Source organism: Heptranchias perlo, chromosome 18 (assembly GCF_035084215.1).
Source record: "Heptranchias perlo isolate sHepPer1 chromosome 18, sHepPer1.hap1, whole genome shotgun sequence".
Taxonomy (NCBI): domain Eukaryota; kingdom Metazoa; phylum Chordata; class Chondrichthyes; order Hexanchiformes; family Hexanchidae; genus Heptranchias; species Heptranchias perlo.
In genome coordinates, this window is record NC_090342.1 from 9,793,360 (window position 1) to 9,813,682 (window position 20,323).

At 44.3% G+C, this 20,323-nt stretch overlaps 2 protein-coding genes across 5 annotated transcripts in view; one reads left to right on the forward strand and one right to left on the reverse strand.

The window, feature by feature from the left end:
- The window catches only part of rassf3 (Ras association domain family member 3), a 190,233-nt gene extending 179,075 nt beyond the window's left edge, over window positions 1–11,158 (reverse strand). For both annotated transcript variants that reach the window (XR_010966180.1, XM_067999355.1), the window contains exon 1: window positions 10,767–11,158. Coding sequence is in view for 1 of the 2 variants with exons in the window: in XM_067999355.1 (XP_067855456.1) it covers window positions 10,767–11,079 (313 nt within the window). In the remaining variant the exon portion in view is untranslated. The remainder of the gene's footprint in view (window positions 1–10,766) is intronic.
- The window catches only part of LOC137334578 (uncharacterized), a 102,399-nt gene that overhangs the window by 54,142 nt on the left and 27,934 nt on the right, over window positions 1–20,323 (forward strand). For 2 of the 3 annotated variants that reach the window (XR_010966181.1, XR_010966182.1), the window contains one exon: window positions 3,640–4,602. The gene's annotated coding sequence lies outside the window, so the exon portion shown is untranslated. Of the gene's footprint in view, window positions 1–3,639; window positions 4,603–20,323 lie in introns of those variants that run through there. The other variant, XR_010966183.1, reaches the window with a different exon arrangement.

The following is a 20,323-nucleotide window of genomic DNA, read 5'->3' on the forward strand; positions in this document are numbered from 1 at the left end:
TCTTACCGGCCCTCGGTATGCAAGTTTATTGCTTGGCCCGCAACTCCCACCCTCTCCCCCAAATCCCACCCAGATTTAAAATCGAGGCCTACATACGTAACTGTAAACTTGAACCTACCTCTTCATTCCTTGACCTCACTCATGGTGCGTTAACTCGCTGTGCCAGTTTGGCAACACACAGCTCCAGGTGTGTTTGATTTTAGATGCAAAGCCGGAAGGCAGATCTTATCACGAGCTATTCCTATTATTAGCCAAGTTATTTTTTAACAAAGCAATGCAGAAAGATTCACTCAAAAAGAGAGAAAGAAAGAACTTGCATTTATAGAGCACATTTCTCCACCTCAGGACGTCCCAAAGCACTTTACAGCCAATGAGGTACTTTTGAAGTGTAGTCACCATTGCAATGTAACACAGTCAATTTGCACAGAGCAATGTGATAATGACCAGAAAATCTGTTTTAGTGATGTTGGTCGAGCGATAAATATTGACCAGGACACCGGGGAGAACTCCCCTGCTCTTCTTCGAAAAAGTGCCATGGGATGCTTTGCATCCACCTTTGAGGGCAGACGGGGCCTCGGTTTAACGTCAGATGGCACCTCCGACAGTGCAGCACTCCCTCAGTACTGCACTGGGGCATCAGCCTGGATTACGTGCACAAGTCCCTGGAGTGGGACTCTGACCCACAACCTTTTGACTCAGAAACGAGAGTGCTACCAACTGAGCTGGAGCAATCTATTTAAAATCTAGTGAATGCATACACTTGCAGTCCAAATTTCCCGTTGCCATGGTTTTTTGGTCATGCTGTTATGTCAGCATTTAACATTGGGTGTAATTGTCACCTTCATCTCTTGGGCAGTGATCTGGCTGAGCAGATCGCCCACACATTATAGAACACGGCACGTTTTCATTTCCACTGATTTCGTGGTTCACCGGAAAAAGTGGCTTGGGTGAACCTTTTCTCATTATATACTTCAAGTTTCTCTGTCAATAGTAGAGGATCACTAAATCTCCCCAAGGATCCTGTTGAAGTATTCCAGACTAGGTCAGCACTCATAACAAAAAAAGAGTCCCAGAACGTTAACTGCGAGAAAATGGAACTACTTTTGCTTGAAGTACAGTCCATGAAACCTGCTAATCACTTTGTCAGTCAATTGAAAATGTGCCAATTACATCAGTATTTTTAAAAAAAATTTGAATGTATGCAGAGCGGAAAAGAAGAAAAAATTATTTTCAATTTTCTAAGGGGAGCCATAGGAATTTTTTTTTAAAAAGGAGGAGAGGAAACTGATAGAAAATGACCATCAATATAATCGAAATTAGAAGCCATGGGATAGGACTTGTATCACACACGTTTGGTTGACCTGGTAACCCATGAGCAAAGAAGCAATGACTGAATCATGGTCAGCATTGTAAGTGCAAGATCATTTTCTATTGGCCCTCATGGAGGGGACACTTCTCATACCAGAGCATAGATAAGCAATTAAAATAATTCCCTGCAAACTATTATCAACCAGTGGCTTGTGTCATTTATGGACACTCCCTGATATGCACTTCTAGGAGCACCAGGAAGGATGAGTCAGATTCATCTTCATAAAACGAGGGAATATGGTTTAACAAGCAGACATCTCAATCACTAACCAAGAAACCCGGCCTAGACGTTTCAATGGCGCCGCGCCTGTCTTTCAGGCACAGAACGGGCGCCTAAGCATCCAATATGGTGGAGGGAACGCCGCGCTCATTACTAGCCAGAAGTGCGCCGCCCGTCATATTGGTGAAGGCAGAATAAGAGGTGCCAAGGGCCCGTGCCTGAAACAAGCATTAGGCCCTTTGCATGTGCCTGTAAGGGGCCTAACGCCTATTTGAGGTCCCCTTTGCAAAGCTGGTCTGCCCTGAATGCAGTTGGCACCGGGCCTGCTGTGTTCAGGAAAATCAGGTCCACGTGCTGCCTAACCAGTGGGTCCTTAAAGGGACCACTGCAGGCCGTTACCAAAAGGGTCCGTTTTAAAAAAAATACTTACCTGAATGTTAAGCCTGGAGGAGCAGGAGGCACCCCCCACCGACCCTCCCCAGCTCGGCCCCCTCCCTCCCTATTCCCCCGCCCCCCCCAGCTATCTTGGTCATCCCCTCTCTCCCTCCCGATCACTTACTCTCCCCCCCCACCCCCACCTCACTTACTCTCCCCCCCCACCCCCACCCCTTACAGAACCTACCCAAAATTGAAATCCTTTTCGCCCTCTAGCAGCCTGGGGATACCCAGCAAGAGTCTACAGCTCGTGTAAAATGAGGCTCAAGGCCCAATATCGGGTGTGCCTCGGGATCGTTCCCTGCGTCCAGTTAGCGCCAGCGTCCGACGTGACCCAATTTCTAGGCCCCTCCCCCCCCCCGCTCCCGTCATGCACCTCGTCGGACGATGCGTTTCAAAGGCCTCTCAAAACAACAGTCGACTCCTGACAATTCAGTAATTTTTTGTGCCGAAAAAAAATTGAATTAAGTAACATAAATGACGCAGCAAAGTGAGAGTTTTTTTTCCAAAAGAAAACTGAATTACAGATAATTTGAATTAAGAGTAAGCCGTATAGAGGAGATCTATTCTATCATTTCACTGACCAGTGGCAAGTTGTTCATTTATTCGAATGTTTTCTTCTTTTGGTTAAATTATTATTGAGTAATGGTGTCGTAAGCTTGGCCCAAAGTTCACAGAAATGTTACAGGCAAATCTTTCTCTCCCACTAGCTGTGAGGTATGAACGTAAAGCGTAGTTTGTCAAGCAGCATATAAAGCATCTGTATTCAAATAATTAATTACTTCTTGTTTGATGTTTAACCTTACCGCAATGCTGAGGTTAAAGGTTGTGTGGAGCCCTTTTGGTTCTGTTAGAAGTTTAACAAAAGTTATCGACTGCACAAGTTAAAATTCAAGCCACAGACACAAACCGTTCCTCATTACAAAGTAATTAAATACCACGCCAGGCTTTTCAAACAGATCAGCATCATTAATTCTGCGCGGTAGCTTTGGTGTCAGCCATGGCTCAGTGGGTAGCACTCTCACACGGAGTCAGAAGGTTGTGGGTTCAAGCTCCACTCTAGAGACCTGAGCACAATATCTCGGCTGACACTCCAGTGCGAGTACTGAGGGAGCGGTGCACTGTCAGAGGTGCCGTCTTTTCGAATGAGACGTTAAACCGAGGCCCTGTCCCCCTCTCTCAGGTGGACCCTAAAAGATCCCATGCAACTATTTCGAAGAGCAAGGGAGATCTCTCTGGTGTTCTGGCCAATATTTATCCCTCAACCAACATTACTAAAAAAAAAACATTATCTCATTGCTGTTTGTGGCAGCTTGCTGTGCATAAATTGGCTGCTGCGTTTCCTACATTACAACAGTGACTACACTTCAAAAGTACTTTATTGGGATATCCTGAGGTCATGAAAGGCACTATATAAATGCTTATTTTAATTCTTTCTCTTATTGGGTTTGCAGCCCGACCATTACGTGTTTTATTAATTGTATACTCTATAAGTTACATGATATGTTACATCAGCTTGTACACAGATTACGCACAAGTATATAAGCATTGAATGACAATGCCCAATGGATAAGTGTACTCATTTTCTCACAAGGTCTCGTCTGGTCTCTTTCCAGAACATGAAGAGTGCATCGATCTACAAAGCACATCCAAAGACCATCAGTCATTAGAACACCAACACCAGTCACACTTGAATCAGATACGAGCACAGAAACACACAACTTTGGAAGAAAAGGAATCATAAGAAAGGGGCACAAAGCACTGCTGAAGAAAAGGTAGAGGCAACGATAGTTGATGAGAATTCAACAAGTACAGGGTGGAGCTGCGACATACCGAGCACCGCTCCTGAGTTGCTTGGGGATTCAGATCAGTGGACCTGCTTTCTAATAGAGGACGTTACGACACACGGTCTATAATGAACAGTCACTGCATTCAATGGACCCAGTGGAAGGTGGTATGGACAGGTCGTACCAACGATAGCTTGCAATGCAGACTGTCACTGAACACATAACCAGACCATTTGTATCTGCTGTAATGCACTACAAAGAGAATCTCTCTTTTCTCATGATTGCTCCCACTGCTGCCTAGACCCAAACTCCAAGATGCCATCGGAGCCAACTTCAACTCACGAGGAGGTTTGCAGGTAACTGTGAGCAAGAGATTCAGAGGCCTCATAGATGTCCAGTGTTCGGCAGCCCAAGGACATCAGAGGGGGCAAAGCGAGGAGATGCCCTCTAGAAGTGGCATGTGTGAAGTAGCAAAGGAGTATTTAATTAGTAGTCTTGTCAGTGACAGTATTGTGCCATTACTTATCTCAGGACAGGTACCAGTGAAAGTAATGAGCCCACAAGCAGCTCCCAGTCTGGCACTGATGCAACTTCCTCAGGCATATGCATAAATACATGTAGCAAGCCAATTGGCTATGTAGTCACCTGCCAGTGCTACTCTCTCAGCTAATAGTAGGATATATTAAGTGGTAGGGTCTATTAAGTAAGTAGTAGAGTATATTAAAACCAATACACTGAATTTTATGGCACATAAAGAGCAAATGTGCCAGTAAAATGCATACGCCACAGTCGCAAACACATAAAAAGTATAAATTTTTAATATATCCTCCAGTCTGTCGTTCTTTCATTGCGTACAATAGAGTGTCAGTTGTCCAAAAATAAATCTAATGGAACCTATGTAGTTTTTTGGCAAGAAATATACAGGTAAAGAAAACAGCAAATCCTTGATTGGTCAAAATATCAAATGGAAAATAATAGTCAGTGGTCAACTGCAAAGCTCAGTGGAGAAACTGGGAATCGAACACTAAAACCTGTCTCCCTGCCCGTAGTGGCTGGTTGTTGCAATATATATAGCCGAGTGCATGAAGATTAACAGGTTCAGTTACCTCCTTAATGAGGCAGGGCACAGTGAAGCAACTGTCTCCTGAGATGTTCCCTGTGGTATGAAGACTGAGGGCAGTGGTGACAGTCACTGCCACTGGTGGTGCAGTTGGGATGGTCGAATGTCCCTACAGGTCTTCTTGGACCTGATGACACATCTCCGTCTCAACCTCCCTGCTGAGCCTACACATTAATTGCTCTCCTGTCACCACTCAGGACTCCGATTATCTGCTTCATGCCCTCTTGTGCTCTCAGGCCACCTTCTTCTCCTGCTGTGCTCAAGATACCCACCAACGGTTGTTATATCCGTGCTATGAGACATAAAATCTCCTCTATTATTCAGTCCTATCCTTACTGTGACGCTACTTTGAAATCTTACCCTTGTCTAAATCTCAATCAGTTCTGCCCTAGTGTAAAGTATTCAGCTTTCTATTATACTCCATAGTTATGTAATTCTACATCAGTTCTTCCCGGCTGGTCCTTAATTAGGCATTAACAAGTTAAAATGGGCTTTAGTCTCACTGCTCAATAATGTTCATGAGACCAATTTGTAGACTTTGGAATCCTGAAAGCAGCACTAAATGTGGATAATTCACTAGCACTTTCTACCTATATTGTGCCACTGTTTACACAAATCTATTGTTTTCCACTAAAATTAGCAAATAGAGGAAACTATGGTCCTCTGTGTCCAATTAGACATGTACTATTGGATCTGCTATTTGCAGGAAGGTTTTGCTCAATTAATATTTCCTGTACTGTTACCAAATAGGAAGACTTATCTTACAGTGTCAGCCGTGGCTCAGTGGCAGCACCCTCGCCTCGGAGTCAGGAGGTCATGGGTTCAAGTCCCACTCCAGAAACTTGAGGACGTAATCTAGGCTGACACTCCAGTGCAGTACTGAGGGAGTGCTGCACTGTCGGAGGTGCCGTCTTCCGGATAAGACGTTAAACCGAGGCACCGTCTGCCCTCTCAGGTGGACATAAAGGATCCCATGAAGAAGAGCAGGAGAGTTTTCCCCGGTGTCCTGGCCAATATTTATCCCTCAACCAACATCACTAAAACAGATTATATGGTAATTAGCTCATTGCTGTTCATGAGAACTTACTATGTGCAAATTGGCTGCCACATTCCCTACATCACAACAGTGACTAAAAATGTGCAATAGATGGCGTAACAACAGCAACAATTTGCATTATTATAGCGCCTTTAATGTAGTCAAATATCCCAAGGCACTTCACAGAAGCGTTATTAAACAAAATTTGACACCGAGCCACATAAGGAGATATTAGGACAGGCTTAGTCAAAGAGGTAGGTTTTAAGGAGCGTCTTAAAGGAAGAGAGAGAGGTCAAGAGGCGGAGAGGTTTAGGGAGGGATTTCCGGAGCTTAGGGCTTAGGCAGCTGAAGGCATGGCCGCCAATGGTGGGGCGATTAAAATCGGGGATGTACAAGATGCAAGAATCAGAGGAGTGCAGAGATCGCAAAGGGTTGTAGGCAAGACTAAAGGTCTTGATCACTTTTAGGGCTGGTCAAAAAAGAGAGAGGATGTGTACCCAGAGAGATGGGATGAGACCATGGGAAGACGTTATAATGCAGCTGACATAGAAAAATAGCTGCAGGAAGTGCCTTATCTTGCCTCACTCAAAGAAGTGACATGGACCTGTGCTTCCCCCCATGGTACTCGTATCCAACCGGAAGAATAATCAGCGTAGATTAAGGACAGTTAAAAGGCCCGACAGTAGATGAAGCGTACCCCATGCCTAGCAAAGCTGGTGGTTGCTGTGTACATCATGACCCTTGGCCTATCAAATGACATATGCAGGGTCCAGGTAACTGCCAAAGCCCAATAGCGCTCCTTGTTTATTACACTCTTGAGGCTGCATGAGTTTACCATCGCGCCCTTCAGAATTTTTTTTAAAACTCATCGGCCACATCCCTGGGATAACGGCAGGGAATTACACAGTTATGTGCATTGATGGCCTTGGCGTTTGATAGGATTCAAACATCTCCTCCATGTTGCAGATGTGCTGATCCAGTTACAGGAGCTAACAGTTAAAATGAAAAATTCCACGTCAGTGTGGCCGAGCCTCTGTAGCCAGGGCACTGTCTTGGTGAGGGGCAAACAGAAACTTGACCAGGCAAAATTCAACAACATGTGTTACAATGGGCCCACCCAATGACAAAAGAAAATAGGCAGGTGTCTCCCTCAGGACTTGTTGGGAATGTAACTTCTGTAATATTATAGACAAAGACTGTAGTCCTGTGACTAAATGCCAAAAGTGAGGGCGAAACACAGAGTCAAACATTTGCAGGTTTATTAAGGGTGCACCTCCATAATATTGCCTATCTCTGCCTCTACTTCAGTCCATCTGCTGCTGAAACCCTCTTCCATGCTTTAATTACCTCCAGACTCGACTATTCTAACGTTTTCATGGCCGGCCTCCCACTCTCCGTAAACTTCAATTCATCCAAAACTCTGCTGCCCGTATCCTAACTCGCACCAAGTCCCGTTCACCCATCACCCCCGTGTTCGATGACCTACATTGGCTCCCGGTCCAGCAATGCGCTGATTTTAAAATTCTCATCCGTGGTCAAATCCCTCCATGGTCTCGCCCCCCCACCCCCCCACCCCCCCCCATCCCCCCCATCCCCATCTCTGTAACCTCTGCCAGCCTTACTATGCTCCAAGATGACTGCGCTCCTCCAATTCTGGTCTCTTGTGCATCCCGAATTTCCATGGCCCCACCATTGCCTAGGCCCTAAGCTCTGGAATTCCCTCCCTAAATCTCTCTACCTCTCTCTCCTCCTTTAAGACAATGCTTAAAACCTACCTCTTTGACCAAGCTTTTGGTCACCTGTCCTAATATCACCTTATGTGGCTCGGTGTCAGATTTTGTTTGATTACGCTCCTGTGAAGCACCTTGGGACATTTTGCTATGTTAAAGGCGCTATATAAATCCAAGCTGTTGTTGTTGAGATTACATAAGATGTTGTCGCAGAAGAACGTTACAGCCAGTTGAACTCAACCTTCTCTCTCTCTCTCTCTTTTCCTCCTTCCAATATATGTCTACCATCTCATCCCATTTATACTGTTTCTAGCTGCACTAGTCCATAGGCATCTGCATTTCATAACCCTTCATGCAAGTTGGCACTGAAAATATGTATGAAGGTTTGTGATGTAGACACCTAAAGATCTATCACTCAAGACTTTCCTTCTGACGCACGTGGTCCCAAGACAAACAGACTGATGTTTAGGGTTAGCAAGGCACAGAATGTATTATTATAGAGATTAAGTTATCTATAACTAACTAAGTGTAAACAATGTGTAGCCCAGCCTAGGAAGCAGCCTGCTCTAACCTCTGTACAGGCACTGTTAAAAGCTTTGAATTAAAAGGCTGCAGTTAACAGTAGAGATAATATAAAATGGAATCCAATATAAATGGATTCTTTTCGTTCAAAATGAATTCCTTTATACTATCTCTCGATCTTGACCTCTAACAGACTGCAGGCTATTATTGGAACTTCATACCAAATTATAGCCAACTAGCTGCTCCATCAATGGACTGCACCACGAAACAGGTGCCTGAATCGGGTAGCTAAGTCGTGAAGCTGTGAGGCTGCCTTCAGGCAGCTGATGGAAGCACCATGAACAGGGGTGATTGTAGTTCTGATTATGCCCAGGAATTTGTGATTCTCATAGAAGCCCAAGACAAAGGCGTTGGAGCCAGCGTCAGTCTGGCGAATGGCCAAGAGGGAGGAGCACGCTATTGTTTACCTGGGCCACAAGCTCTTGCCATTAGAAACAACATACAATTGAGGAGGAATGTGTCAGCACAGTGTTGACATTCTAGAAATTCCAACCGTATTTATATGGTACACATTCAGACCACAATCCTCTGGTACGGTTAAAATAAACTTCTAGAAGATGGCATCAATGATTCAATTAGACTTCCTGTGATGTACAGAATAACTTTGTTCAATACTGAAGATGTGGAACCAACTAACAAGCCGATTTGACTTGTGCACACACATGTTTAGTCCTTTGCTGGTCACACTTACACATTATAACAATCTGCAAACTATCTTAATTGGATTTATGTGTAAAGTATTGTTCAATTTGCTCAGGAAACTATTTTAGCAATCAGAAATTTTGCATGAACTAATGTTTGATTTGTCCCAGAGTCTATAGATCCGAGAAGTCCCAGGAGATATTGGTAATAAAAATACGGGCTAAGGAGCAGGAGGTAAGAGATAGGGTTCCTTTAAAAGCTGTCTACCCAAACAAATAGAGGAATTCTAATGGATGGAAAATTGTGGATTGGCACAAGACACTAATTCCAATAGGTATGGTAGTCTAATTTTTATGGTACTGGACTAACAACCCAAGGGTCCTGAGTTCAAATGCCACCATGGCAAGTTACAATATAGAATTCAATAAAAATTGTGGCTGGCACTGGATAAAATAACCATGAGAAGTACTGAATTATTATAAAAACCCAACAGGTTCACTAATTTCCTTCAGAGGTGGGAGTCTGCCACGTCTACCTGCTCTGGCCTACATGTGACTTCCTAGTTGCCCTGAGGGCAGTCAAAGTCAACCACATAGACAGATACTATGTGGTTGACTCTTAATGACCTCAGAGCAACTAGGGATAGGCAGCACTGACTTGCCAATGTCGCCCACATCCCAAGAACAAACAAAACAAAATTTCCAAAACGTGTCATTTCATATTCATACAATGTGCCCTTAAATCTACTGATTACAACTACAGGCGGGCAATTGTTAGCTCGAGAGCAAAAAGTAAAAAGGGGGCATGGTAAACAAAGGTTCACTTACGCAAACATCGAGGGTAAAATCGATGCTAAGAACCCCAAAACTGTAACGGTACTCTGGATCTGTGTGCGGGGTGGGGAGGATACATCTCCCCAATCCATAAGACCAATAGTTAACTTTTTCACCAAAAATTGCAATGAATTACACAACAACAACAACATGCATTTATATAGCGCCTTTAACATAGTAACACGTCCCAAGGCGCTTCATTGGAGCGTTAGCAAACAAAATTTGACCCGCGAGCCACAAAAAGTGATAAATTGGGGATAAACAAGAGGCCAGAATTGGGATAGTACATACAGGGATGATAATTATGGGAGAATGCCTTTTTTCCCCCATAATTAGTGACCCACCAACGTAATCACATTATCAAAACATTCAAAACCCTGTTCCCCGCCATTTCATTAGCAGGTCATTAACCACAGAGAAAGGTGGCATTCTCGTCAAGGTTTCTTCAACAGCACCTCACAAACCCGCAACCTCCACTACCTAGAGGGACGAGGGCTGCAGGCGCATGGGAACACCATCACCCCCAAGTTCCCCTCCAAGTCACACACACCATCAGGACTTGGACATATATCGGCCGTTGCTTCATCGTCGCTGGGTCAAAATCCTCTTGCTCCCTACTTAACAGCACTGTGGGAGCTCCTTCACCACGTGAACTGCAGCGGTTCGAGGAGGCACTTTCTCAAGGGGCAACTAGGGATGGGCAATAAATGCCAGCCTTGCCAGCGACGCCCACATCCCGAGAATGAATACAATTAAAAATCCTCTCACTGTTTGGCTGAAAGAGAAATCTCATCCCTTTGATTTTTTTTAAACAATAGAGAAAATGAACACACAATTGTTGGGCAGCTACCACAAAAACATATAATCATTGCGCGTATTTACATGGAACTTAACTATAGCAAGCTCAGCGATTGCTGAAAAAAGCATTACCCATGTGTGGGTTCTTGCACCTACTCTTGTTTCAGACACTGTGCCCTTTCAAAAAAGGAATAAAGAGACTAGAGATACCTCACCTGTGCATCTGAGAAACTGGCCGCAGATAAAGTGGCAGCACAGATCACACCAGACGTTGTCAGACGCGAAGGGGACAAATCGGTGTCCTTCCCCCCTCTCCTCTTTAATCCTGGGGTCTTTGGCGTTGGTGAAGATTGTCCTCACGTCTGGGGGCCGGTATCTCTTCCTGCCCTTGCCCACGGGACTGTACTCCTCCCTCGCTTCCCAGGGAGGCGCCCTGAACCTCGGCTCTCTCTCGTCGTCCTTCCCGTTGGAGAGCGGATGCTGTGCGAGGAGAAGCGGCGCATTCCTGGGCACTTTTAAACCTTGCATTTCTCTCTTCTCGTTGCTTCTTCCTCCTCTGGGGGGTTTTTTTTCCCCCCCTCCACCACCTTTTTTTTTTCCTGGCCCAACCTCCTGATCCCCAATAACACAAGGTTTGCACACACAGAGAGAGAGAGAGCTCTGTATACAGCTCAGGCGAGAGACTTCAGTGAGTGACAAGTGAGATCAGGTTTCACTGCAGGTGCACTGCGAAACTGTACAGGACAAGGCGAAGAGCCACCTGACTCAGCATTACACTCTGACTGTCCCCAAGTTTTAAGGAAGTCACGGCGTAGCATTTAACACTTTCCTGCACTTTAAGCTACAAAGGGCGTGTGTTTTTATTAGTATTTTTGAAGAATTGTTTTAAATTAAAAGCTGTTTATATTCAGCAGTCAAGAGACTCTTTAATTGAATGTTGCTGGTAAAAGTAAGGGAAGAATTATCTTATCTTAAACTCAGCAATTAATCAGTCCAATGGCATGACACTACCATGTCATTCTGAATAAATAAATGTAAACTTATCATTTATGTAAAAAGAGAATGTGGCTGTTTGCATTCACAAGAAGGCTTCAGTTTTTATGTGGCTAGTGATGATCAGGTACAGTAAATCCAGCATGATGTTATTGTCCCATTACAATAGGGCCGGTTAGATCTCAGGGTAAATAAATGATAGTCAAGAGAATATTACCTTTGGTACAATGGAATGTTGTTAGCAAAAGTAAAGGATGAATTTGCCAAATTCACATAGCGCGTTATTATTTCTCATTAGATGTCCCAGAATGCTTCCCATCCAGTGAATTGTTCTGAAGTAACTGTTGTTATGTAGACGAGGCAGCCATTTTACGCACAGCAAGATCCCACAAAAAAACCCACTGAGCTCGCCTCTGAGTCAGAAGGCCACGGGTTCAAGTCCCGCTCCGGAGACTTGAACACAAAATCTAGGCTGACACCCCAGTGCAGTTCCAAAGGGAGTGCTGCACTGTCGGAGGTGCCGTCTTTCGGATGAGACGTTAAACCCGAGGCCACGACTGCCCTCTCAGGTGGATGTAAAAGATTCCATGGCACTATTCGAAGAAGAGAAGAGGAGTTCTTTCCGGTGTCCTGGTCAATATTTATCCCTCAACTAACATCACTAAAAAACAGATTATCTGGTCATTATCACGTTGCTGTTTGTGGGATCTTGCTGTGTGCAAATTGGCTGCCGTGTTTCCTACGTTACAACAGTGACCACACTTCAAAAGTGCTTCATTGGCTGTGAAGCGTTTTGGGACGTCCTGAGGTCATGAAAGGTTCAATATAAATGCAAATCTTTTTTCTTTATTTAATCTGTATTTTGCCGGTGTTGACAGAGGAATATTGGCCAGGACATTGGGAGAACTCTCTCTAATAGTGCCATGGGGGTCCAGGCTAGATGCGGCCCATGGGGGCGGCAGTCGCTCTGACTGTCTGCCTCTCTTCCGCGGCATTCTCCACGCCCGGATGGCCCTGGAGAAGGAGCACGTGGTGTCTGCCGGTAAGCTTGAGGCTTTCCGCGACCGGTGGGCACCGTAGGGCATCCTTGACCAGTATAATCAAATTATTATTTAAAAATAAAAAAACAATAGTGCCATGGGATCTTCAGCATCCACCTGAAATACCAGAACAGGCAGACAGGGCCTCGATTTAATATCTCTTCTGAAGGATGGTTCTTTTGACAACGCAGTAGCACATTGGATTGCCACCCTTGAATTATGTGCTCAGTTCCAAGAATAGATTTGGAGGCCACACACTTCTGACTCATCGGTGAGACTGCCACACTGGCTGGCCCATTGTGAAGACCAGCTTTTAGCCCACATGCTGAAAACAAGAAAATCACATGTTAAGCATCTTTCTTTGTAACCCTCAAATAACCTGCTGTGACTCTCAAATCAACCCCTCAGTTGTGAACCAACAGCAAGTTCCATCAATGATTTAAAATGGCCTTTCGTCTCACTGGTCACCAATGTTCATGAGGCAAATTTGTAGATTTGGGAATCATAGAAAGTTACGGCACAGAAGGAGGCCATTTGGCCAATTTGTAGACTTGGGAATCCTCAAAGCAGCACTAAATGTGGATGAATAATTCATTAGCACTTTTTACCCATATTGTGCCACTCTTTACTCAATTCTATTTTTTCACTAAAATCAGCAAATAGAGGAAAACATGATGCTTTGAGTCCAATTAGACATGTACTATTGGATTTGCTATTTCCAGGGAGGTTTTGCTCAATGAATGCATGTATACCGTTAAGGGTTAAATGAACAGACATTAAATCACAGCCAACATCGAGATTTCATAAGATGCCAGCACAGAAGAACCTACGTTACATCTAGTTAAGCTCAACAGTCTCTCCCTCTAGGTTATGTCAAATTTATACCACTGATTTCAACATTTTTTGTCTAATGTATAGGGATATTCTCTTGGTTAGTTTAAGCGTTGCTTCTCTCCCTTCATGGCCCGGTCTCTATTTACTTAAGTTTGTTTGTAAAGTGTCCTGGGTCGTTAAAGGCAATACATAAATACATGCTGCCGTTTGATTCTCCATCTGAGGTATAAATCATCATTTTAATTTCTGAAAACCAGCCCTATAACTCTCTTGATGGCCTTGTGGCAAATGCGCCACTTGGTGGAGCACTAGTCCGTATCGATCAGGAGGGGCCCGGGATGGATTCCTCTTCTGCACTGTCTTAACTAATCTCAACTGGGGCCACAGTTAAGGTGCTACATTTGACCCCAACATTCCTGAGCTAGGGTGTGGATGATGGTTCCTGCCCCTAATCTCTATTCAGTAACACCTTCTGGAAAGTAGGTGGACGGCCAGTGAGAACAGGTTCAGGGTTGGCTTGTTACGTCCTAGCTGGATGAATTGCCTGCCATTTCTCACTGTCCAAGTGTAGACTTGGGCAAAGATGTCCATGGACCTGCACCTTTCAGCACCTTTAGGACGGAAGGGAAGGAAATTGGGGAAGGAATAAGCCATCCATTTTCTCCTGTATCTACTTGATTTGGTAATGGCCGCAGCAAATTCTATCCCGTGATTCTGTGGTACAGAATATTGGAACATTCATTTCCATAGCACCATCATGCCATCCATATATGTAATGGAATTAGGTTAGATAAGGAGCTAACAATGGCACATCTTTGATGGGTCGAATCGCCGCCTTCTGTGCTGTAATTTCTATGATTCAGTATCAAAGACCCTACCTTGTAGCAGAAATTGGGTTAACTTTGTCTTTGTCTTTTACTTTCTCTCTTGGAGAATTGGCTCCAGTGCTCACAATCCCTTTCAGGTCCCCTCCAAAAAGCTGTCAGGTATAATCAGAAGAGATTTAGTTTCCCTAATTGCTCTTCTCAACTCAGTAATCAAGAACCTGGAATCATTCTTTTTTTTCCAGTGAATCTTTTCCACTGTCTCTGTATCTATGTCCTCACATTGACCACAACTGGACACAAACCTCCATGTGCGGCCTCACTGATGTTTCATTGAATCTCAGTGCTGGTTCCTTGTCCTTTTCATACAGTATTCTTATCTTCAAATATTCTTTGGAAAAATGCTACATTTTTAAAAAAATCAAACCTTACAAAAAGGGTAATAATCCAGTTTTCTGTGACTGCCTCTCTGGTGGGGAGCCATCTTCACAGTGGAGGTTGGAATTATAATATTGTTTTTTTACTTAGCATCATTTCCCAATTCCAGTCTTGGAAATAAGACGAGGACTTTTTTATTTAGACAAATGGGGTGAGTTATCTGCCCACGAATACTCTGGGTCCTTAGCGGGTCTCATCCCACAGTATTCCTTTTCAGCAGAATATCGCCTCATAAACAGATTTATTACACTATGTTTTGCTACTAATTAGGGGCTTCATTCTAAAAGGTTTTAGTGACCTAAGGACATTATCATTTGGGTTTGGGAGTGAGGGAGGAGGGCGAGGATCGTGGTTAGTTAACAGTGTGTTCCTAGAAAAGATTTCTGGCACGCTACAAAAATTCATGTCTCCACACGTTGTACAATCCTAATACCTTTGTGCGAGTCTTGAGCAGTTAAGATGCATGAATGAAGGCTTTGATGTTCCTGCCAATTAAGTGCTGTAGAAAAGCCTTTACTTAGGGACAGACTGTTTAACCCTGGATGGGGCCCTCTGCACTATCGTAACATTCACCTCATTAGCCATTATTGTTTCCCATGTCCTTCACTCGTGGAACTTACATGGCTAGATGAACAGCTGAAAGAAATGATTCTATCAGTGCAATAGTGGTGGCTCCAGCTCTCTACGCCAGTGGGTTGTAATTAAGAGTGGGTGCATCGGGTCTGCACAAGATAATTTCTTGCGTTCAAGCTCTCCCGTAAGTGGATCCTGCTATGATCAGGAATTTACCTTTATATCCAATATCGAGTCATACAATAGCGTGACCAGATTGCCATAACAATCAGACCCCTTGTGTGTATTGGATACTACAATCTCACACATGCCCGTGCATGCATTTCTCCTATCTCTGGAAGGCACACAGATCATAGAATCATAGCAGGTACATCACAGGAGGAGGCCATTTGGCCCATTGTGCCTTTGCCGGCTCTTTGAAAGAGCTATCCAATTAGTCCCATTTCCCTGTTCTTTCCCCATAGCCCTGTATTTTTTTCCCTTCAAGTATTTATCCAATTCCCTTTTGAAAGTTCCTATTGAATCTGCTTCCACCACCCTTTCAGGCATTGCATTCCAGATCATTACAACTCGCTGCGTAAAACAATGTTTCCTCATGTCGCCTCTGGCTCTTTTGTCAATCAAGTTATATCCGTGTCCTGTGGTTACTGACTCTTCTGCCACTAGAAACAGTTTCTCCTTATTTACTCTGTCAAAACCGTTCATGATTTTGAACACCTCTATCAAATCTCCTCTTAATCTTCTCCGTTCTAAGGAGAACAAACCCAGCTTCTCCAGTCTCTCCACATAACTGAAGTCCCTCATCCCTGGCACCATTCTAGTAAATCTCTTCTGCACCCTCTCTAAGGATTCCCAAAGTGTGGTACCCAGAATTCATAGAATCATAGAATCATAGAAGTTTACAACATGGAAACAGGCCCTTCAGCCCAACATGTCCATGTCGCCCAGTTTATACCACTAAGCTAGTCCCAATTGCCTGCACTTGGCCCATATCCCTCTATACCCATCTTACCCATGTAACTGTCCAAATGCTTTTTAAAAGACAAAATTGTACCCGCCTCTACTACTGCCTCTGGCAGCTCGTTCCAGACACTCACCACCCTTTGAGTGAAAAAATTGCCCCTCTGGACCCTTTTGTATCTCTCCCCTCTCACCTTAAATCTATGCCCCCTCGTTATAGACTCCCCTACCTTTGGGAAAAGATTTTGACTATCTACCTTATCTATGCCCCTCATTATTTTATAGACTTCTATAAGATCACCCCTAAACCTCCTACTCTCCAGGGAAAAAAGTCCCAGTCTATCCAACCTCTCCCTATAAGTCAAACCATCAAGTCCTGGTAGCATCCTAGTAAATCTTTTACTGCACTCTTTCTAGTTTAATAATATCCTTTCTATAATAGGGTGACCAGAACTGTACACAGTATTCCAAGTGTGGCCTTACTAATGTCTTGTACAACTTCAACAAGACATCCCAACTCCTGTATTCAATGTTGAACCACATTCAACAATATTGAACCACATCAGTCAGACATGACCCGCCCTTCACCAATCCATGCTGACTCTCTTTGATCAGCTCAGATTTGTTCAAGTGCTCAGTCATTTTATCTTTGTTTGTTTCTCTCATTGACATTAGTTTTTATTGATTTCATTATTACTCACTTCTCTCAGATTCCCCGCTCTCTGTTCCCGGAAAACTCGAGGTTTTCACCTCCACCATCACAACTGGAACATCCACTGAGGGAACTTCTGGGGAGATCACATGGCCAGGGGCTGGGACACAATACTCCAGCTGAGGCCTAACCTGTGTTTTATAAAGGTTTAGCATGACTTCCTTGCTTTGATACTCTATGCATCAATTAATAAAGCCCAGGATCCCATATGCTTTTTTAACAGCCTTCTCAACTTGTCCTGCCACCTTCAAAGATTTGTGTATGTGCACCCCCAGGTGTCTCTGTTCCTGCATGCCCTTTAAAATTGTACTATTTAGTTTATATTGCCACTCCTCATTCTTCCTACCAAAATGCATCACTTCACACTTTTCTGCGTTAAACTTCATCTGCCATGTGTCTACCCATTTTACCAGTCTGTCTATGTCCTCCTGAAGTCTGTCACTATCCTCCACATTGTTTACTACATTTCTGAGTTTTGTGTCATGTGCAAACTTTGAAATTATACCCTCTACACCCAAGTCCAGATCATTAATATATATCAAAAAGAGCAGTGGTCCTAATACTGACCCCTGTTGAACACCACTGTGTAATTCCCTTCAGTCTGAAAAATAACCATTCACCATTACTCTCTGCTTTCTGTCCCCTAGACAATTTTGAATCTATGCTGCTACTGTCCCTTTAATCCCATGGGATTTAATTTTGCTAACATGTCTATTATGTGGTACTTTATCAAACGCCTTTTGAAAGTCGATACGCACAACATCAACGACACTACCCTTATCAACCCTCTCCGTTACTTCATCAAAGAACTCAATCAAGTTAGTCAAACACTATTTTCCTTTAACAAATCCACGCTGACTTTCATTTATTAGTCCATACTTTTCCAAGTGCCAATTTTGTCCCAGACTATTGTCTCTAAAAGTTTCCCCACCACTGACGATGGGCTGACTGGCCTATAATTGCCAGGTTTATCCCTCTCTCCTTTTTTGAACAGAGTGTAACATTTGCAATCCTCCAATCCTCTGGCATTGTAGTGTGACAAGGCCAATTGTAAACCAAAAAGCTGGTTTATTTTACATATATGAATGAACAGAATACAATTTTTCAATGAATTTCAAACTATGTCATAACACGTATTGTAACTTAGAAAATAACAAAACACAACGCTCTATCCCTGTTAGTTGGCTAAATTCACTTTAAGGACTAGCAGAAGTCCTGAAACTGGTCGGCTCTAACATTAGGAAGAGAGATCTGTCTCTCTGTGACTGCTTTCACTCCAAGTTCCTGCAGATTGACCTGGAGTCCCAACTAGACAGGAAGTCAGAAAGACTTGAACTCAGAGCCTCCTCCAACTCTCTGTGCCCAGAGATTAACCAATTAAGCAGCCAATTAAACCTGATATCACCCTCTAGGGTGCTGGCTGCAAACTGCCATCACCCCCCACACTGGGCTCCTATGAATAAGCCATTCTAACATATTGGATGTGAATGTTACTGGAATGGCTTAACAAGCCCTATTGACTCAAGCTGATATGATATGCTAGAAACAGCAGTTCTGCAGCTGCTTTGTCTGGATCTATTCTGTATTCCCAGACTTAATCTCGAGTGAGCTGAATTTAACTTAATAGTAATCCTTGAAAGGCCATCGACCTGAAACGTCTCTCTCCACAGATGCTGCCTGACCTGCTGAGCGTTTCCAGCATTTTCTGTTTTTATTTCAGATTTCCAGCATCTGCAGTATTTTTGCAAATCTAAAGAAGTTGTATTGTTGCTGTAATAGGTGTTGATCAGAGCCAATAGTGACGACACTTCAAAAAGTATTTCATTGACTGTGACGTGCTTTGGGATGTTCTGAGGATGTTTTTTTACTCGTTCATGGGATGTGGGCATCATTGGCAAGGCCAGCATTTATTGCCCCATCCCTCATTGCCCTTGAGAAGGTGGTGGTGAGCTGCCTTCTTGAACCGCTGCAGTCCGTGTGGTGAAGGTTCTCCCACAGTGCTGTTAGAGAGTTCCAGGATTTTGACCCAGCGATGATGAAGGAACAGCGATATATTTCCAAGTCGGGATGGTGTGTTACTTGGAGGGAAACGTGCAGGTGGTGTTGTTCCCATGTGCCTGCTGCCCTTGTCCTTCTAGGTGGTAGAGGTCGCGGGTTTGGGAGGTGCTGTCAAAGAAGCCTTGGCGAGTTGCTGCAGTGCATCCTGTGGATGGTACACACTGTGCGCCGGTGGCGAAGGGAGTGAATGTTTACGGTGGTGGATGGGGTGCCAATCAAGCTAGCTGCTTTGTCCTGGATGGTGTCGAGCTTCTTGAGTGTTGTTGGAACTGCACTCATCCAGGCAAGTGGAGAGTATTCTATCACACTCCTGATTTGTGCCTTGTAGATGGTGGAAAGGCTTTGGGGAGTCAGGAGGTAAGTCACTCACCACAGAATACCCAGCCTCTGACCTGCTCTTGTAGCCACAGTATTTATATGGCTGGTCCAGTTAAGTTTCTGGTCAATGGTGACCCCCAGGATGTTGATGGTGGGGGATTCAGCGATGGTAATGCCGTTGAATGTAATGGGGAGGTGGTTAGACTCTCTCTTGTTGGAGATGGTCATGGCCTGGCACTTGTCTGACGCGAATGTTACTTGCTATTTATCAGCCCAGGCCTGGATGTTGTCCAGGTCTTGCTGCATTCGGGCATGGACTGCTTCATTATCTGAGGGGTTGTGAATGGAACTGAACACTGTGCAATCATCAGTGAACATCCCCATTTCTGACCTTATGATGGAGGGAAGGTCATTGATGAAGCAGCTGAAGATGTTTGAGCCTAGGACACTGCCCTGAGGAACTCCTGCAGCAATGTCCTGGGGCTGAGATGATTGGCCTCCAACAACCACTACCATCTTCCTTTGTGCTCAGTATGACTCCAGCCACTGGAGAGTTTTCCGCTGATTCCCATTGACTTCAATTTTTCTAGGGCTCCTTGATGCCACACTCGGTCAAATGCTGCCTTGATGTCAAGGGCAGTCACTCTCACCTCACCTCTGGAATTCAGCTCTTTTGTCCACGTTTGGACCAAGGCTGTAATGAGGTCTGGAGCCGAGTGGTCCTGGCGGAACCCAAACTGAGCATCGGTGAGCAGGTTATTGGTGAGTAAGTGCCGCTTGATAGCACTGTCGACGACACCTTCCATCACATTGCTGATGATTGACAGTAGACTGATGGGGCGGTAATTGGCTGGATTGGATTTGGATTTGTCCTGCTTTTTGTGGACAGGACATACCTGGGCAAGTTTCCACACTGTCGGGTAGATGTCAGTGTTGTTGCTGTACTGGAACAGTTTGGCTAGAGGTGCGGCTAGTTCTGGAACACAAGTCTTCAGCACTACAGCCGGGATGTTGTCGGGGCC